The sequence below is a fragment of the Sceloporus occidentalis genome, unplaced genomic scaffold (assembly GCF_023333645.1).
Source record: "Sceloporus occidentalis isolate IW3139 unplaced genomic scaffold, rSceOcc1.0.p SCAF_2, whole genome shotgun sequence".
Lineage (NCBI taxonomy): Eukaryota > Metazoa > Chordata > Lepidosauria > Squamata > Phrynosomatidae > Sceloporus > Sceloporus occidentalis.
The window spans coordinates 33,722,195-33,739,595 of NW_028316982.1; the positions used below are offsets into that span (position 1 = coordinate 33,722,195).

A 17,401-nucleotide genomic window follows, 5' to 3' on the forward strand; every position below is an offset into this window, starting at 1 on the left:
TCCTAGACCAACACTCAAACCGTTATACCAAACTGGCTTGCAATTCCCTTTATGTTCTATAATTAGTTTCTAATTATATGAAGAGTCTCATTTGCTAAATTTCTTCCTGATTTCAAATTAAACAACATTGAACTCCTTTAATTTTTGATGTGTGTGTGTGCTATATATTTACGGGGATGTTCTTCAGATTTTGTACTTCAACATGATGGTTGGATTAATGGTTTTCTTTAGATTTATTCTGATTTTTGATGTTAGTAGTTCATAGTCTGTGCCACAATTTGCTCCTGGATTTATTTTTGCAGAAAGAATGGTGCTTCTTCATCTTCTGCTTTCAATTATGTAATCTAATTGATTCCTATATTGACCATCATGTGATGTCCAAGTATAGTTACCTCCTGGGTTGCTTTAAGAACATGTTTGCGATGAATGATGCAATATTCAATAAGGTGCTCTCTTGCTTCATTTCTTGATCCTAGGCCAAATTTTCCTACAGTCTTTGAGTCTGCTCCATTTCCTTTTTTACATTCTAATCACTTATAATTACAAAGTCCTCTTTTATTGTGTGATCAGTTTCCTCTAAGACTCCAGCACAGAATCTTTCAAATTCTTCTTGCCTCTGGAGTTAGGAGAATAAACTTGGATTAAGGTTATATTGATTGGTTTTCCTTGAAGTCTGATTGACATAATTTGGTCAGACTTTGCATTATATTCTTTTATTGCTTTTACTATATTTCTCCTTGCCATTGCATTTCTTCTTATATTTTAATTTTCTCATAGGGTTTTCATGGTAAAAGACATTCAGAAAGCATTTATTGTGCCTCCTTCTATATAGTAGTAGCAAGTATAAGCTATGGTGCTACTGCCATTGTCTGAGATCTCCTCTGCCAGTGTCACCCACCACTACTGCTGCCCAGTAGTTGTTTAGCACATTTAGTCTGGTTCCTCAGCAAAAGTCTGGCTGACATGGGAGACCTTACCAGCAGCACTTCTGCCAGCACCATAGTCTCTTGCCTCACAGGAGCATGCATTCCCACCACCATAGAAGCGTAGTGCCATTAGTGGGTTACATAACAAGAGTTTAATTTTTCTTGCTTATCAATTAAACTGGACATTTTTGGGGGAAGTGCTCGTGAATAGAGCAATTAATGCATTATCACTTCACATGACTGGATTTCAGAGCAATACAATTAAAAGTTGTCAGTGAGCCAAAATTCCTCTAGAAAAAAGGAAACACCGTCCTCTGATGGCTACTTATGCAGCATGGATGCATTGTGAGTGATTTTCACCAAGCCTATGAAACCCAATACAAAGATTTTTATATATTTAATGTCCTTCTGTGTTTAGTCAGAAGGTGGGAAGAACATGCAGACTAGCTCTCCCACTTCCCTACCCACATCTGCAACGTGGCATCTTATGTATTTGGATAGGCTTTCCATACCAGTGCAAGTAGCCTACACAAATAGAAAAAGTTCTTTGCTATAGAAATTATTCTTCAGCACCAAGTGGCTTGTGTAGGTATGAATCTTCCTGGTGCTGCTCTCCACATGTAAGGAAGATATCCAAATGACATCTGGGTTCCTGACTTAAAACAATAGCAATAGCAGCTTCATTTATATACTGTTTCATACCACCTAAGCAGTCTCTAAAAGGTTTACAACTGTAAGCTAATTGCCCTGAACAAGCTGGGTACTCACTTTAGCGACCTCAGAAGAATGTGGGTTGACTGCTGTTCATGGTTCTACAGTTCCAATTTCAATTAATTAAATTAGGTTCCATTTAAAGTATAATGACCTCTGTAGCTCTATTATGCATATTGTGCATCCAACTACATATTAAATTATTCTTAACTCATACAGACTATATTTGGGGACACATTTTGCTATAGTCTTGTACTGCAGAAAGTTAAACATATAGAAACAAACATAAAGCCTCCTCAAGGTGCCAGTTAAGTTACATACTGGAGAAAATTGAGTTGACTTATTACTGACCACCCAAACTCCAACTGTGAGCAAAACCCCATCTACTGCATCAAAGAATTATTTGGGTATGATTTGAAATCTGAAAATATGCACAAAATTACCTAGGGGAGTGTCTCCTAGATAATTCTTCTATTTAATAGGGAAAGATATCAAGTTAGGACACCTAAGCATGTACTTTTGCAGTAGAAAGTACCTCTTGGTTTTTGCTGATTTATGTGGAAAGAATTTGTATGGATTTAACAGAAAAATGTGCTCATTCATGTTAAGATGCAGGCTGCTTTGTAGAGAGGATATATGCTTATGATTTGTTCCTCTTTAGTGTTCACTATGTAAATCATTGTACAGCAAACATAGCCTCTCTTTTTCCTAGCAGTGGAAAAACTAGCATAATTTGCAGAGTGTGTGTGTTCTTGTGCCTTCAAGTTGCCTGTCAACATGACAACCCCATGGATTTCGTATTACCAAGTGTGTATTAAGATGAAAAAAGTCTTAAAACTATTTTGTTTTTCAGGCAAATGCTAAATGTCCTCTTTGCAGGAAAGAGGTTGGATTAGAACATTTAGTAGAATGTTGTTTAGAGGAACCTGATAGTGGAAAAAAGACTGACCAAGAATGGGTATCTAGTTCAAAGGTAAGCATCCGATTTGAACATGTTGTTGTTTCAAATGGTTCATCTAAACATAGGTTTTTGACAAGTCTGAAAATAATGTATCCAAATATTATTTTGCAAAGTTACATAACCAGCCAACTCATAACTATCAGTCTAGATTACAGATTTCTAATTCAACATCCTAAAATGGACTTATCACATTATGGAGCAGGAAGGACCAAGTAGAACAGTTAATTAATACTGGAACAAATTCTAACTAGTAGTCTTGTATATATGATTCAGGGCAGACTGCTAAATAAACACTCATAACATTAAAGGACATAAAATTTCCCAAATATATGTAGTAATAAAACTTAACCAAGCTGTACAAAGGAGGCTGGGCAGACAACCAGCCTTTCTTGCCAGGATTCTGTCCCTTGTCCTTTGCATGTATTCTAAGCATGTATTACTTTCTGTCTCCTCTGCTGATTTGTGCATTTACAGCATTTTGTTTTGTTTTTCGCTGCAGCCCTTCAAATCTCTTAAGGGCTTCTTCTTACTCCCGTGCAGTAATTCCTAGATTCTTTATCTATTCCTCATTTCTATAATTTGTCCATCTTAATTTATTTTGATAATTACTGTGTGAATGCCCTTCTGGAAAAGGACCAAGTTACTTTTCCTGCTTTGGACACATTGTTTCTGTATCCAAGTGTTAATGTAGCTCTCATTTACTGCAGCCTAAGAACAGCAACATTGTTTTGGGAAGGGGCAATCTAGAAAGACATGTATTAGGTAATCCACACATAAATTCAAACACCATAGGGAATTAAGGAGAAAAGGGGGGATCTTTATATCCTCCTTTCACATTTGTGTTCCTGAAATTTTCCTCCATTTTGCTTACAATTCTCTTAGGAGTATGATTTAATGATTTTAAAAACACATTTGTACTAAAGCTATATGTGTCAAAAGCTGTATGTAGTCCAAAAGGCACTGCAGAAATAATACAGGCCCGATTTAGACGGGCCTTTGCGGCACCCCCGTCATGTGCTAGGGGTTGGCCGAGGAAGCACTATCCATATTGGCCTCACCTCTAGCATGTGACGGGGGCGTCAAAATAGTAGCGCCCTGTACATACAGGCGCCGCCATTTTGACGCAACAAATGCTTAGCGTCCGCGTGTTGCAAAGGCGCCGCAAGAAGAACCCGCTTTTTGGCCGTTTTTTTTGTTCCACGACGGAGCCATGTGGTTTGTCCACTGCGGCTTCCTCGCAGAGCAAACCAGGGCAGCGGGACACCGCCCTTTTTGGGTGGTCTGTATCCCGCCACAGTTTGAGACTGCTTTAACTAGCTTGGCTCAGTGCTAGGGAATCCTGGGAATTGTGGCACCAGAGCTCTCTGACAGAGAAGGCTAAATGTCTCACAAAACTACAGTTCCCAAAATTCCCTAGCATTGACCCAGAGCAGTTAAATCAGTCTCATACTGGATTATTTCTACAATGTGTTTTGGACTATAAAAATCGCAATTCCTTCACAGAACTTACATTCTAGATCGCCAAATTATTATCTCCAAAAGTTTTCTGTTCTTCCCAAACTTTGTACATTATCAGTTCGTGGTTGGGTATTTTCCTTTCATGTGTCTGAGGGCATGAAGTTTGCCATTCAGTGATATAAATGAAAATAAATAATTGGTCAGTCTGTCACACAGTGCCCTGAAAACACGTACAAGCTTCTTTTGTACCAGTAAAACTAATGAAAAGAAATGAAGATTTGTGATTTATGAAACTAAAAATAACTGTCTTTTATTTCAGATCGATGCACTCATGCATGCTTTGATAGAACTAAGGGAGCAAAATCCCCCTGTCAAAAGTTTAATTATTTCTCAGTTCACAAAATACCTGTCTTTAATAGAGATTCCACTAAAGTAAGTAGACTTGTATATATTAATATAGTATGTGTCTGCTGCAATTAAAACTGCATAGAAAGTAGTTGAAAAATGTAAATCCTACATGCTGTAATTTGCTCTTGGGACATTAATTTTTCAGGCTTAAAAAAAGGCAAAGCTTTGTTCCAAGGGGTTAACACCCAGTTTAACCAATGATGTATTTTTTCTGTTTCAGAGAATCTGGATTTGTCTTTGCTCGCTTAGATGGGTCTATGACACGGAAAAAAAGAGTAGAGGCAATTCGGCAGTTCCAAAGCAATGAAGTAGGATCTCCAACTGTAATGTTGCTATCTCTAAAGGCTGGTGGCATTGGTTTGAATCTAACAGCAGCTTCACGGGTATTTTTAATGGATCCAGTAAGTACAATTTATCTTCTTGTTGTGTGCCTTAAAGTTGTTTCTGATTCTGTCACAGGATTTTCTTGGCAAGATTTGTTCAGAGGTGGTTTGCTATAGCCTTCCCCTGCAGCTGAGAGTGTGTGAATTGTTCAAGGTCACCCAGTGGGTTTCATGGCCGAGCTAGGAATCAAATCCTGGTCTCCAGGGTCGTAGTCCAACACTTAAAACACTACATCACGGCTCTCATAATTGATGTATTCAGACATTTTGACTCTTGCCCATACAGCTTATCCTGGAAATGCTGGAAAGGAGTGAGAAATGCCTATAGGGGAGCTCATAGTAGCAAAAAAAATCTCGCATTGTTTCCTTTGAGGGGAAACCTGCAGATTTTCACTGTGCAACCATTGCCTTGATGATATAATTATGTTCACTTGTATGAAAGCTTCACCATTTCAATTGAAGGGAATACACCCTTTTTGATCAGAGATATTTTTTGCACTAAGAAGCAGTATTTATGTCTGACAATGCATGAACTGTAAACTACAAGTGTTGTTGGTTATGTAAAGCTAAGAGTTTTAAAAAATTCTACCACTTTTTTTTTTAAAAAAGCAAGTCTTTCCACACAGAAATATAATGGTATGATTTAAGAATCTCAGTTTGAAAACACTTTGCTTTGCTTACTGTCACCAATAGGCCTGGAATCCTGCTGCAGAGGATCAGTGCTTTGACAGATGTCACAGACTTGGGCAGAAGCAGGATGTCATCATCACTAAGGTGAGGTGGCAATTATTTCAAGCACTTGGGATCATTAGCAAAGGGATTTCTTCTTTTACTTAAATGCAGCTTCAAAGTGTAGCTTACCTCTGTATGTGCCTATGATACAGAGGATACTTTACAGCAGTATTTGAAAATGACTTTGTTGTACTCCAATAAGAGAGGCCAGTTCAGAACTGAGTATGATCTGTTATATGAACCTGACATTCTTAGACAAACATTTGATCTCTGGCCAGAGTGTACATGTTGCAGTTTGTGTTGTATGTACGGAACCCTATTGAAGGGGTGGAAAAGTAGGAAGGAAAAGGACTAAATCCTGCTCACCTTGAAAAAATTGACTGGCTAGATTTCAAACTTTTATAAAGGGATTAATAAGTAGGCCTGTGCACTGCAAAGATACTTTCTATGTACATATATATGGCCCTATGTGGGACTGGAAGTTGATTTAAGGGAAGAAATAGCACTGTTCTCTTTTAAGCTCTTAGATTTGCCTCCTTTTAATATTATTACTTCACCGGTTACATTTTTATTATTCTTTAAGTGTTTAATTTGACAATTGTAGTTCAACTTTTCTTCTTTTTAAAAATTGCCATTAGTTCATTGTGAAGAATTCTGTGGAAGAAAATATGCTGAAAATTCAACATAAGAAGAGAGAACTTGCAGCTGGAGCTTTTGGAACTAAAAAACCTTCTAGTGAAACAAAAATTAAGGACATCAAGACCCTGATGGATTTATAATTTGAAATATTAGAATGAAGTTCAATTTAGGCAAGATTGAATGTGATGTGGTTGTTCAAACAGCACATCTGCATTAAAAATTTCAAAAGCATGAGTAAAGCAGTTCCTTACACATTAAGCTTTTCATTTGAAGTAGGATTTATATTTTCATATTTAGGGTTTAAGGTTCATCTGGCTGTTCTTCCAAAGAAGGAATACTAAGCTGTAAGAGGTGGACAGGCTGTTTCTGAGCAACAACATATGTAATTTGTGCTCTGGCAACAGTTCTTGTGTAAATGAGTTGGATAACCTGATTTCTTTTTGTGCTTAGAATAGTATTGCTAGTTTTATAAGATCAGGATGTACATTGTATAGGATAAAAACAAACTTTAAAAGGCTTTTCCAAAAGTTTAAAAGCCTAGTAGTTAATTTACGTGCATTTTTATTTCATTGCATGCTACTTTAAAAAAATGTTGAATTCTGAAACAGTCTGTATCATGCTAGAAATAGAAATTGTAAGTGACCATAGCTTGCAAACAACAAACATGCTAGGTGCTTGTTAGTCTTGCCCTTTCATGTTGAGTGGGGATATCTAAGTGAGAATTCCAAACCTAATATTTTGCTGGCAAGTGCAGGAGCAAAAACCCTGGGAAGAGTGGCTTGGAAAAACACATATCTGATCCAGACTATTTTGAAGGCAGCCTTACTAGTGTGTTTAGCCCACTTGGAAGCCAGAAGAAATAGGCTACTTAAGAACTGTTGGCTTTCTGACTTGCACTCACTGGAAAACTTGGATTACACTGGTATAATATCACCAACAGGCTTCCTTTCTCAGTCAACATGGCAAAGCTTCAGTGGGGATTTTATTAATGGAGCCGGTATCTGTTACCTGCCGGCAGTGAATTCAGTGGATTGAAATATTTGTTTGAATTATTACTCTGCCTCTGTTTTACTGCTATGAGTGATGTAACAATTATCTCAATAGTAAAAAAAAAAACTCAGTAACTTGTGCTAGTTTTATTTTTATGTAAATAAAATTATGGCTTTTTGGAGGCTTATGAAGTAAGTGAAATGTTTCTAAAAATATGCTACATTGCCTTAGGCAAACCATTTTCGCAGCAAGTTCAGGCATTTCCTATTTCACCACTGGTAGTCATTAATGTGATATAAGCCTATTCTGGGTGATAGCAGTTTGACTAAGCTATCTGAAAAATTTCAAGTAGCCTAAAACTTTCTCTGTATTTCTTCAGTAGTTTTTCTTGCACTTTACAGTTTGCCCTCCATATCCACAGATTGAGAATATTCCAAATGTATAGTTTCCAAAAAGCAAACCTTGAATTTGCCAATTTCTGTAAGGGGTACCATTTTACTATGCCATTGTATTTAATGGGACTTTCAGGATCCACAGATTTTAGTATCCACAGGGGATCCTAGAAGCAAACCCCAGCATCAAGGGCCCACTGTCTTTTGGTTTCCCAAATGTCTTCACAGAAGTAAACTCTAGGCAGGGTAACCAATACAGATACACTTGAGAAATGTTGTGAAGACAACAGTACGCAGTAATACAAATGGTCCCACCTTTGGGCTTGTAATTTGACTTTAAGACACGTGCATCTGTTCTACAGCCAACAGGAACTCTTCAGATAAGGGGGACTTTATTGTTCCTATTGTGGCATAACAGTTTTGTGTTCTTAGAACATGGATTAGCCCTGAACAAACTATGGGCAGATAGCACTCAAAACTGCATGAAGCATGCAAATACATCATTATCAGCATTGGGGAATGAAAAGTCAAGATAAGAGCACTCCTAATCTTCTACACTTGCAGGACATACTAATAGTTTGTCCATTGCATTCCTCTTTACTTGGCACCTCAGCTAATGCTGCAGTGAGTACCTTTGTAAAAACACATTTAATTTTGTAGTACAGTCCTGCCTCCATTCTTTTGCTCTTTGGACTTGCGTCCTTTGCTTATGCGAGGGCTTGAAAATGGGGCTTGAATATAAGCAAAACTCCATTTTTGTGAGGGGTCTGGAATGGATCCCCTGCAAAAAAAGGAGAGGCAATTGTAGTAAGAAACAAATGTGTTAGCTGGAACTGAACACTGATGGGGACATCAAAAAATAAATAAATGCTATGGTTAGTTTTTTGTGGGTTTTTCGGACTATGTGGCCATGTTCTAGAAGAGAACTCTTCAAGAACATAGCCACATAGCCTGAAAAACCCATAAAAAACTATGGACCATGAAAGCCTTCGACTTCACACTATGGTTAGTTTGTAATGTTACATAAAAGTCATCCCAAGTATAATTATTTTCAATCACACATGGAGCCCTTGTGGTATAGTGGTGAAATGCCAGTACTGCAGCTACTCACAACCACAAGGTTGTGAGTTCAATCCCAGCCAGGGGCTCAGGGTTGATTCAGCCTAGCATCCATCTGAGGTTGCTAAAATGAGTACCCAGTTGGGGCCAATTAGCTTATGGTTGTAAACCACTTAGACTCTTTAGTGTGGTATGAAGTGGTATATAAATGAAGCTCCTATTGCTATTGCTACTTATGCGAACAACTAAACAGGCTTACTGCCATCAACCTTTAGAAGAGTCTATTAGCTGGGAATCTTGCAACAGAATCTTACCTTGTGTGAAGCTCAGATGTATACCATTTCTGAATAGTACTTGTATCAATGTAAGCAAGAAGTATTAAAAACTCCTTTATAAAAAGATAGATGTTCTGCAGCCAGACAATTCATTGGCTAAGCTATGATCAGGTAATAAGGCAAGAGCTAATGCATTGAAAACCAGATAGCAATGTAATGCCTGAAGATTCAGAAATTCTGGTGCATCTTTATTGTATTGTATATTTAACTCAGCAAGTTAGCAGTATTTTTATAAGCTATGGAAGAAATAAAACCTAGTTACCACACATACTCAATACAGCACGATGTGTCACAGCAACCATTTCAGTAGAACATAGCACAAGTTTTAATAAAATGTAAACACCCAAAGAACACTGTAGAAAATAACATTCTTATCAGCCTATGAAACCATGTTGATGATGCAGCCAACTAATGTGAGGTAGCAGGTTTAGGTCAGGTCATAGTACTGTTTGATAAAACTATGTGCCATATTCTATTTATTTAGGTTTTACCATGATTTCTTTATTTTGTATTTTGAGTGCTGTGTTACAGGTAACAGTTCAAAATGTTCAGATGTTTTTAACTAGTCCCAGAAATACACATAACTAAATGAAAAGTATTTGCCATGCTGTGGGTACTGTGCATAGAAGTCTGGTCAGAATTTTAAATATGGCTGGAATTGACAGAAAGGCTATATATCTGTGTGATATTGCCATGCTTTCACGTCCTTCCTATAAGGCCCTTTCACTATAGCTGCCTTAATCTCTAGCCATTATTTTAACACTAAGCCAAACTTGGTTTGGAGTGAAGGAAAGAGATAAAGGATAGTCCCTGTTCCCATTGAGTTCTCTACAGGCATGTTCATTAGGTTTTGTGCAAGAGGAAAAGATCTGGCTGTTGGACACAAGATTGGCACAAGGATTCATACTTAAAACAGGTTTTGTTCAGTTCTTATCGTCAGTACTGCCAACCGCCTTCAGCTGAGCAGTGGCAAAGCTGCTAGCAAGTCTAATTGACCCTATCTGACTTTCCTAGTTGCTTTAGCTCTGAAAAGTCCTTGTATTGCTGACTTCTGTAGAGCAGATACAAGTGCTTCTACTGGAGGTAGGCATCAAGTTTTTTCTTGATGTTGTCGAAGCTGTCTGCTCCCATGTAGTCAGCCTGGCCCTGCTCCCATCTTTCTTTGCGTTCTTCTGAAGACATAGGGGGTGGCGACGGTGGTGAGTGTGGCAGTGCTGTAGATGAAAGTGACAGGTTGGATACTGCCTCTGCTGCCTCTTCCTAAAATGAAAACACAAATGAGTAGGGAAGGTACTACAACATCCTTACAAAAAAGGGAGACATAAAGCAACATTGCAGAGGGGAGGAAAACCAATGAGAGATTCCCATGCAAAGCAACAAGCACCATTTACAGAATTTAAGGAACTGTACAAAAGAGAGCATTATGTAAGTCAATGAGACAGCAGGCAGGTAGTTAGCAACAGGTTTAAGTTCTTCATACCTCTCTACAGAAGCCACAAGAGAAAGCCAGAGTATAGACCAAGCCCGATAGCTGAAAATAGTTCATTAGAAAGTTGAAATATAGAAAACAGAAAGCACAGCTCAAGAACAGGTTAGTCTTCGCTCTCAGAAAGGTCTAAGAACTTAACTACTGTATTTTTTTATTTGTATACCATACTTAAGTGGTTATAGGCTGCTCTGCATGCATTATTGGACTACATGCATGAGAAGCTAATGCCAAATTCTTTTGGCTAGCTAGACCTCTGGAAAGACAACAGAAGCAAGCAAGTCACAGTGGTTCTACCATTCATTCTGTCTCGGTAGTTTAATGACAGAAGATTAATTGTTCAGTTAGAAGATGTGACCACTACAGGTTTTTCTCAGTTTTTCTCCCTTCTGCATCTTTCTGGATATGGTGTAAGCATGAGTTTGTATGTATGGTGCCAAGCACTGCATATGGACATGAAAATCTGGAGGTTTAAGCCCATGTGTGGTCTAGTTCTCAATTTTCCCCAAACCTGAAGGTTTAATAACAATAAACTGATTTCACTGAACACCAGTACTTATTTCAAAGAAAAGTTATAGGTGGTGAGACTACTAGAGTTGAAGGTATGAAATCCCTTGGTGTACAGAATTGGTTATGACCAATGGAGATACAACAGTGCTCAGGACTGCACCAAACTTGCTAACAAGAGTTAAAATAGCGAGCAGTTTTTGGTAAGCTGCAGGCACATACTACATTCATGTCAAAGCATGTTAATCCTGTTGCATTCTAATTCTGAAGAATGAAGATGGGATTCCAATAATTCTACCCATCATTTCATTCTCAGGTACAGACCAAAAAAGGATGTAAAATACAATTGGCTCTTGAACACAGATTTTTTTTTAAAATAAAAGTAATAGTGTAATACTATTTTAAGTACATTAATTTCTGCTTACTTCAAGAAAAAGTATTCAAAGTACAGATAAAACATCATATCAATACTGCTGAGTATTAGTATTATACTGAATCTACTATACTAGACAATGGATGGATGGATGACAAAAATATATGTATTTTAAAATTTATGTAAACTGAGGGTAGATTTTACAAGGCAGCATGGGTATGCTGAAATTTTCCTGCCTGCATTCATTTCACTCCACTGCCTGCAACAATAGTTCTGGGAAACCTAATCAGAGAAACAGAGCTGAATACTTTGTGCCTGGGATTTAATCACTGCTTGAGGTGGATCCTCATGTCCTTGCTTTCCTACTGGATTTAGTACTACAAGGAAAGCAGAATTTGACCAAAACTGCAGATTCAGAGGATCGGGTTGTAAATTTCATTTAAAGCTCTTTCCTTCTTCCCACATACTTTTGATTGGAAGTTGATGCTGTGCTTAAAACAACCTCTCCCCAATTCCTCCTAATCCCTTAAGAATATGGTTACTTTGAAATTCATATCTGTGTATTTTGCCAGAGTTAGTGTTGAGTCCACCCCTTAGTACCATTTAGTAAAACAATTTGTGTTTGGTACTCTAACAGCAGACAAATAATAGCAAACAGTTGCAGATTTGAGCCAGTGTGCTGTGTAAAGTGGAAAGAAGCTTGGTTGCAGGCATTACTAGCTAACTAATTTACTAATTCTGCTATTGCAGGATTGCAAGCTGATTTTTTTTAAAGTAACCATGCTAGTTTCAAACCGTCACTCTGATTTATTGACAGCCAATAATGTCTTTCTGTAAGCAAGGGACATGACCCTCTTCACTCTACATCCCCAGTCAAGCTTAAAATTTATTTAGAAGACATACCGCTTTTACACCAGTAGCTGTATCTTTAATGGCGCCATGCTGCTGTAACAACGGCAAAACATTTGTGACGAAACTATCCCACCACATATTGAGGAACTCTGGATGTACTACTGTGGGATCTTGAGCATCTTTGACACTTTTGGCTTTGGAGTCATATGTGTAGTTCCATGGCTTCAGTCTCCCCAAGAAGTGTACCACTTTAGCATTTGTTCCAAACCTGTCAGAAGAAGGAGAGGTCTGCCTGATGCATGGGTACAGAATGTAGTATTTCGTCATGGCTTCTAAATGGCATGCCATATTTGTACTTCAAAGCATAACTGAAGTTGCTTTTTAAAAAAGAGCCATATAAAAATGGAGAGGTCTATCACATCTCTCTCTTCCTGTCTGTGCGCGTGTGTGTATGTGTGTGTGAGTGAGAGAGAGTTCCCCACACTCCCAACCTGCATTCCAAAACACACACAACAGCACATTTGTGCATTTCACACTTTGGAAGGTGACACTCTCTGGGCTTCAGAAACAGTAGTTGCCTGCCTCTCAAGCTCACTCATCATCATCACCACCAACACGACCACCACCACCACCACCATCATTGTTACAACAGACCTTTTAGCATTCAATGCACTGAAAATACACAGAAATGCACTCCTCCTCCTTCCTTCCTCCCTCCCCTTTCTTCCTCTTTCCTCCTCTTCTTCTGTCTCCCTCCTCCTCTTCTTCCTCCCTGCTTCTCTTCCTCCTACTTCTTTCCTTCCTCTTCCTCCCTCCTCTTCCTCCTTCCTTCCTCCCTCCTCCTCCTCTTCCTCCTTCCTTCCTCCTCCTCCCTCCTCTTTCCTTCCTCCCTCCTCCTCCTCCTCCCCCCCGCCCCTTCCTTCCCTGCCTGGAGAGAGCCGGCCAGGGCCAAGGAGACCTCGCTACAGTGAAGCCTCCTTGGCTCTGGCAGCCCTCCCGCCGGCGGAGAGAGCCGGCCAGGGGCAAGGAGACCTCGCTACTGCGAAGCCTCCTTGGCTTTGGCAGCCCTCCCGCCGGCGGAGAGAGCCGGCCAGGGCCAAGGAGACCTCGCTACAGCGAGGCTCCTTGGTTCTGGCAGCCCGCCCGCCGCCGCCAGCGACGGCCTCGGCCTCCCAGAGGCCTGCTGCCGCCGTCTGAGCCCTATTCGAGGGCTCCGGCGGCTGCAGCGGGCCTCCTGGAGGCCGAAGTCTCGTGCGACCTTTTCTGTGGTCACGCGAGACTTCGCCTCTGGGCACCGCCATTTTTCGCCCAATATGGCAGCGAAGTCTTGCGCGACCTCACAGAAGGTCGCGCGAGACTTCGCCGCCATTTTGGACGAAAACTGGCGGCGGCAGCAGCAGTCAGGGGCCGCATCCGGCCCGTGGACCGGAGGTTGCCGACCCCTGCACTAGAGCAACCTGGGTGAGAATGCGAAATAGAAAAGTAAAGGTTTTCCCTTGACAAGACAGTCTAATCATGACTGACTGTAGGGGATGGTGCTAATCTCTGTTACTAAACCTAAGAGCCAGCATTGTCAAAGATAACTGTGTGATCATGCGGCCAGCATGACTGCACAGAACACTGTTATCTTCCCATCAAAGTGGTACCTATTTATCTACGTGCACTTTTGCATGGTTTCAAACTGCTAGGTTGGCAGAAAACTGGGACTAGTGATGGGAACTCACTCCCTAACACAGTGCCTGGGCGTCGAACTGCTGACCTGCCGATCTTGCAGTTGTTAAATCTTAACCTCTGAGCCACCATATCCTTTGGAAAATGCTAAATACCCTCCCTAAAGCACAAATACCAGGAGAATGTAAGGTGGAAACATAGCAGTTAAAGTAGAACCATAGTGCTTTAAATGCATAGTGTAAAAGAACCCCCCAACATCCAGTGGCAGTTGAACCATACAGCAATGAATGTGCCAGTTAACAGTAAGTTAGGGGGAAAAAAATAAGGTTTGCTTTAGTACCTTAAAGCAAGAGAATAATTTACATTATGAAGTTAACATTCCTTCAAATGCTGTACTCCCAGCTGTTAGCCCTGTCTTTGAGCCCTTTAACACTGTATCACATACTAGGGAAACAGTTCAACAAGCTAGTCACTAAGGTCTGCTTAGGGCTGTGAGAAGGCATTCTCCATATCCTACCATTAAGAGCAGTATTCCATGTGGAGACCTGGAACAGGGCTTTCTCAGCTGTAATACTCTAGTTGTGGAATTCCCTTCTGAAGTCCCAACTTGAACAAACATTTTGACTCATTTTGGTGCCAAAGTAAAACATGAAGACTAAGGATACTTGGGTTTTGGTCTATGTTATTTTGAATTTTAAATTGTTTTAGATTGTTGTAGAATGACTCCTTTGATGGCACACCACTCTGATATAGGACAGTCTACAAGTTTATGAATAAATATAATAAATGGTATCCCATGCAAATCTGAAATAAGTTGGTTTAGCTGAAGCTTTGAGCAGAACCACTGCTGGGCCATTGAGTATGGAACATTTTGCTGCTGATCCATAATTGTGTCCTATCAACTTATTCTTTAGTATGAAATGGAAAGGGGGCCTACTGCAGATAAGGCCAATTGTCATCAGCCCTAGCTAGCATAGCCAGCAGTGAAGGATGAAGAGAAGTGCATTCTTCATCCTGCCCTACAGCATATACCAGAAACAGGAATACTGTGCTCTCCCCAATATTGTTGAACTGTCAATAAATCCAAGTATTCCTCCTTATTGGCTGTTCTGGTTAGGGCTGCTGGTAGATGCAGCCAAATATTAATCACCCGCAGGGCCATACAATTCTCACCCTTGGGGTATACATGCGTAATATTCATGACTGCAAGAATAAACACTGCTCTCTTCTTCTGATAGGAGGATGTGGTCCTTTGCATGTAACACTCTAAAAATGGCCAGCAACAGATACCTTCTAGTAAGCTGATTGGTACACTTTTTAAAATGAAAATGGCATGGCATTAATTCAGTTGTACAGTCAGTTTACACACTACAGCATTCACATTTTACATAAAATGACAAGAGGGGGGAATAATGGAATCTAGCCACATTTCTCATTTTGCTGAAATTAAACTGTATTGAATGGAAGAAAACCTACTGTAATCGGTCACTGCTTAATTTCCTTAGCCATCAGTGCCTGCCATCACCAGTCATCTCTGCTCTGTGCAAAGAGTTCAGGAATACACATGGTGGCGGCTCTATTTAGACGAACTTAGAATCAAAAATTAATTAATTTACCATAATTCATTATAATTGTTAACAATGTTAAAGTCATTGCTTTAACTGTTTTAACATCAATGATGTGAGCAGGCCAAGTAAGCACTGTTTCATTACTTTTTGGGGGGATATAATGGGGGGCTGCCCATTTTATTACATGGCCATAAGAGTGACAGCTAAGTAATGAGGGTGTTTGCCATTAACAAACTATTTAAGTCTACTCTGTTTAGACACTTCTTGCAAAGGATCAAGAAATATAACCAAACTTCATCATTTATACATAGCTATACAAAACAGATTATAGGCAGGCTGAAAAGGCTTTAGTTTCATTACTTCTCATCTCTACAAGTAATTTCCTCTTTTTATATCATGTGTTATGGGGATCATTTTCATAGTTCAGTGGACTGGAAGATACTTGCACACTCAATAAACCCTTATTCAGTTTGAGAATTTTATTTCCAATAGGAAGTTATGCCTGCACTTAGTTATTGACTTCATATCAAGTGACTCTAACTGTACAGAGCTAATAAAGTAAGACGTGTCATCAACTACCTCCTTAACCTGTATAGCACTTGCATAAAGTTTGGATAAACACTGGATATATTAACATGGTAGCAGGTCTTAGAAAGGTGGACTATTCTAGCTACAAACACACTTTTGAATTTGTATTCATTAACCACCTGAAAAGAGGGACAAAAGCATTGAAGCTGTCCTAGAGAGAAAGACATTTCTGTAAGATCTACCAATATTATATGGTAATGAACTGTTCAGTTGATTTGATATATTGTGTGATAGAACATGATGAATATATTTGCTAAGTACCATACACTCTGGGGCTGAGATACAGCAATTTCATTTAATTTGTTTTAAAGCTGACTAAAAAGCTATGGCCTAAATCAGTGGTTCCTAAACTTTGGTTCTCCAGGTGTTTTGGACTTGAGCCCTCAGAAGCCCTAGTCACCTTGTCCAAAAGTCAGAATTCTGGGACCTGAAGTCCAATACATCCGGAAAACCAAAGTTTGGAAACCACTGGCTTAAATCCATCTGATAGCCACAACTACAATAGATTCAATGGATCAACAGAAACATGGTAAGTCAGCACTTAAGCGTTATTGATTCAGTAGGACTGCTCTGGATTAAGACTTGATAGCTACTTGAATCTCTTTGGGATTCTGATATCATTACAGAAAGGACTTTTAGTTGGAGGTGAAGAGTCACACCTGTTTTTGGTAAATCTTCTTTCCACTCTAAAAAGCCAGCACATTAGATGTGATCATAACAGGGTTTAAAATGTAGTTCATTCCATGAGTTATAGCTGTTTGGCACAGCCTGAATACTTTGTCCTCAGGACACCTTATATTCAGCTTCTGTCCTGAAGGCACCAGTTCCTAGTGACCCAGGCTTCCTGTTTTCACTTTAAAGAAAGGAATAATCTTGGAAAGCTAGACTTATCAGAAACAAGCTCAGAGGGTAAGCAGGTGAAATACAGGATTCCATACCATATGTTCATGTTGAAAGAATATTAACTGTTAAAAGATGTACTTCACAATGCCATTCACTGAGCCAGATATTCTTTCTCTGGTCTCTACCAGCCACTCAGTTTGCATGAACTTCTAAAAATAAATACTCTAATTTTAACTTGACAGTACCTCATATGATGCCTGGGTCACAAGACATAGCTTGAACCTGAGCCACTAAAAACACTGCTTATGTTAGCTGCTCCATTAAAGTCTACTTACTTGTGTTGCCTAGAGACTTGCTCATACAATTGTTCATTTACTTCTGGACATATGAGTGCCATGGTTCAAGAGCTTTACCTTTATCTTAAATCTTCTGAGAAAATACAATTAAAATTAATGCTAATGAGTTTCTGGAGGAAATACCTGAATTAAGCTATATCAGTGAAGGGAAACAAGCTTCATG

General features: G+C 39.4%; 2 protein-coding genes across 5 annotated transcripts in view; one reads left to right on the forward strand and one right to left on the reverse strand.

The window, feature by feature from the left end:
• LOC149318137 (DNA-dependent ATPase/E3 ubiquitin-protein ligase HLTF-like) overlaps nt 1-7,399 on the forward strand; it is a 30,444-nt gene extending 23,045 nt beyond the window's left edge. The window contains exons 21-25 of the mRNA XM_089509077.1: nt 2,491-2,610; nt 4,376-4,488; nt 4,685-4,865; nt 5,541-5,621; nt 6,218-7,399. Coding sequence (XP_089365203.1) covers nt 2,491-2,610; nt 4,376-4,488; nt 4,685-4,865; nt 5,541-5,621; nt 6,218-6,358 — 636 coding nt within the window. The 3' untranslated portion in view covers nt 6,359-7,399. The remainder of the gene's footprint in view (nt 1-2,490; nt 2,611-4,375; nt 4,489-4,684; nt 4,866-5,540; nt 5,622-6,217) is intronic.
• Nucleotides 7,400-9,151: 1,752 nt separating this feature from the next.
• Nucleotides 9,152-17,401, reverse strand: part of LOC149318138 (glycogenin-1-like) — a 34,668-nt gene continuing 26,418 nt past the window's right edge. The window contains exons 6-8 of one of the 4 annotated variants that reach the window (XM_089509079.1): nt 12,264-12,480; nt 10,475-10,525; nt 9,152-10,254 (exon numbers count right to left, since the gene is read on the reverse strand). In XM_089509079.1, coding sequence (XP_089365205.1) covers nt 10,069-10,254; nt 10,475-10,525; nt 12,264-12,480 — 454 coding nt within the window. In that variant the 3' untranslated portion in view covers nt 9,152-10,068. Of the gene's footprint in view, nt 10,255-10,474; nt 10,526-12,263; nt 12,505-17,401 lie in introns of all 4 variants that reach the window. The other 3 variants (XM_089509078.1, XM_089509081.1, XM_089509080.1) reach the window with 3 other exon arrangements.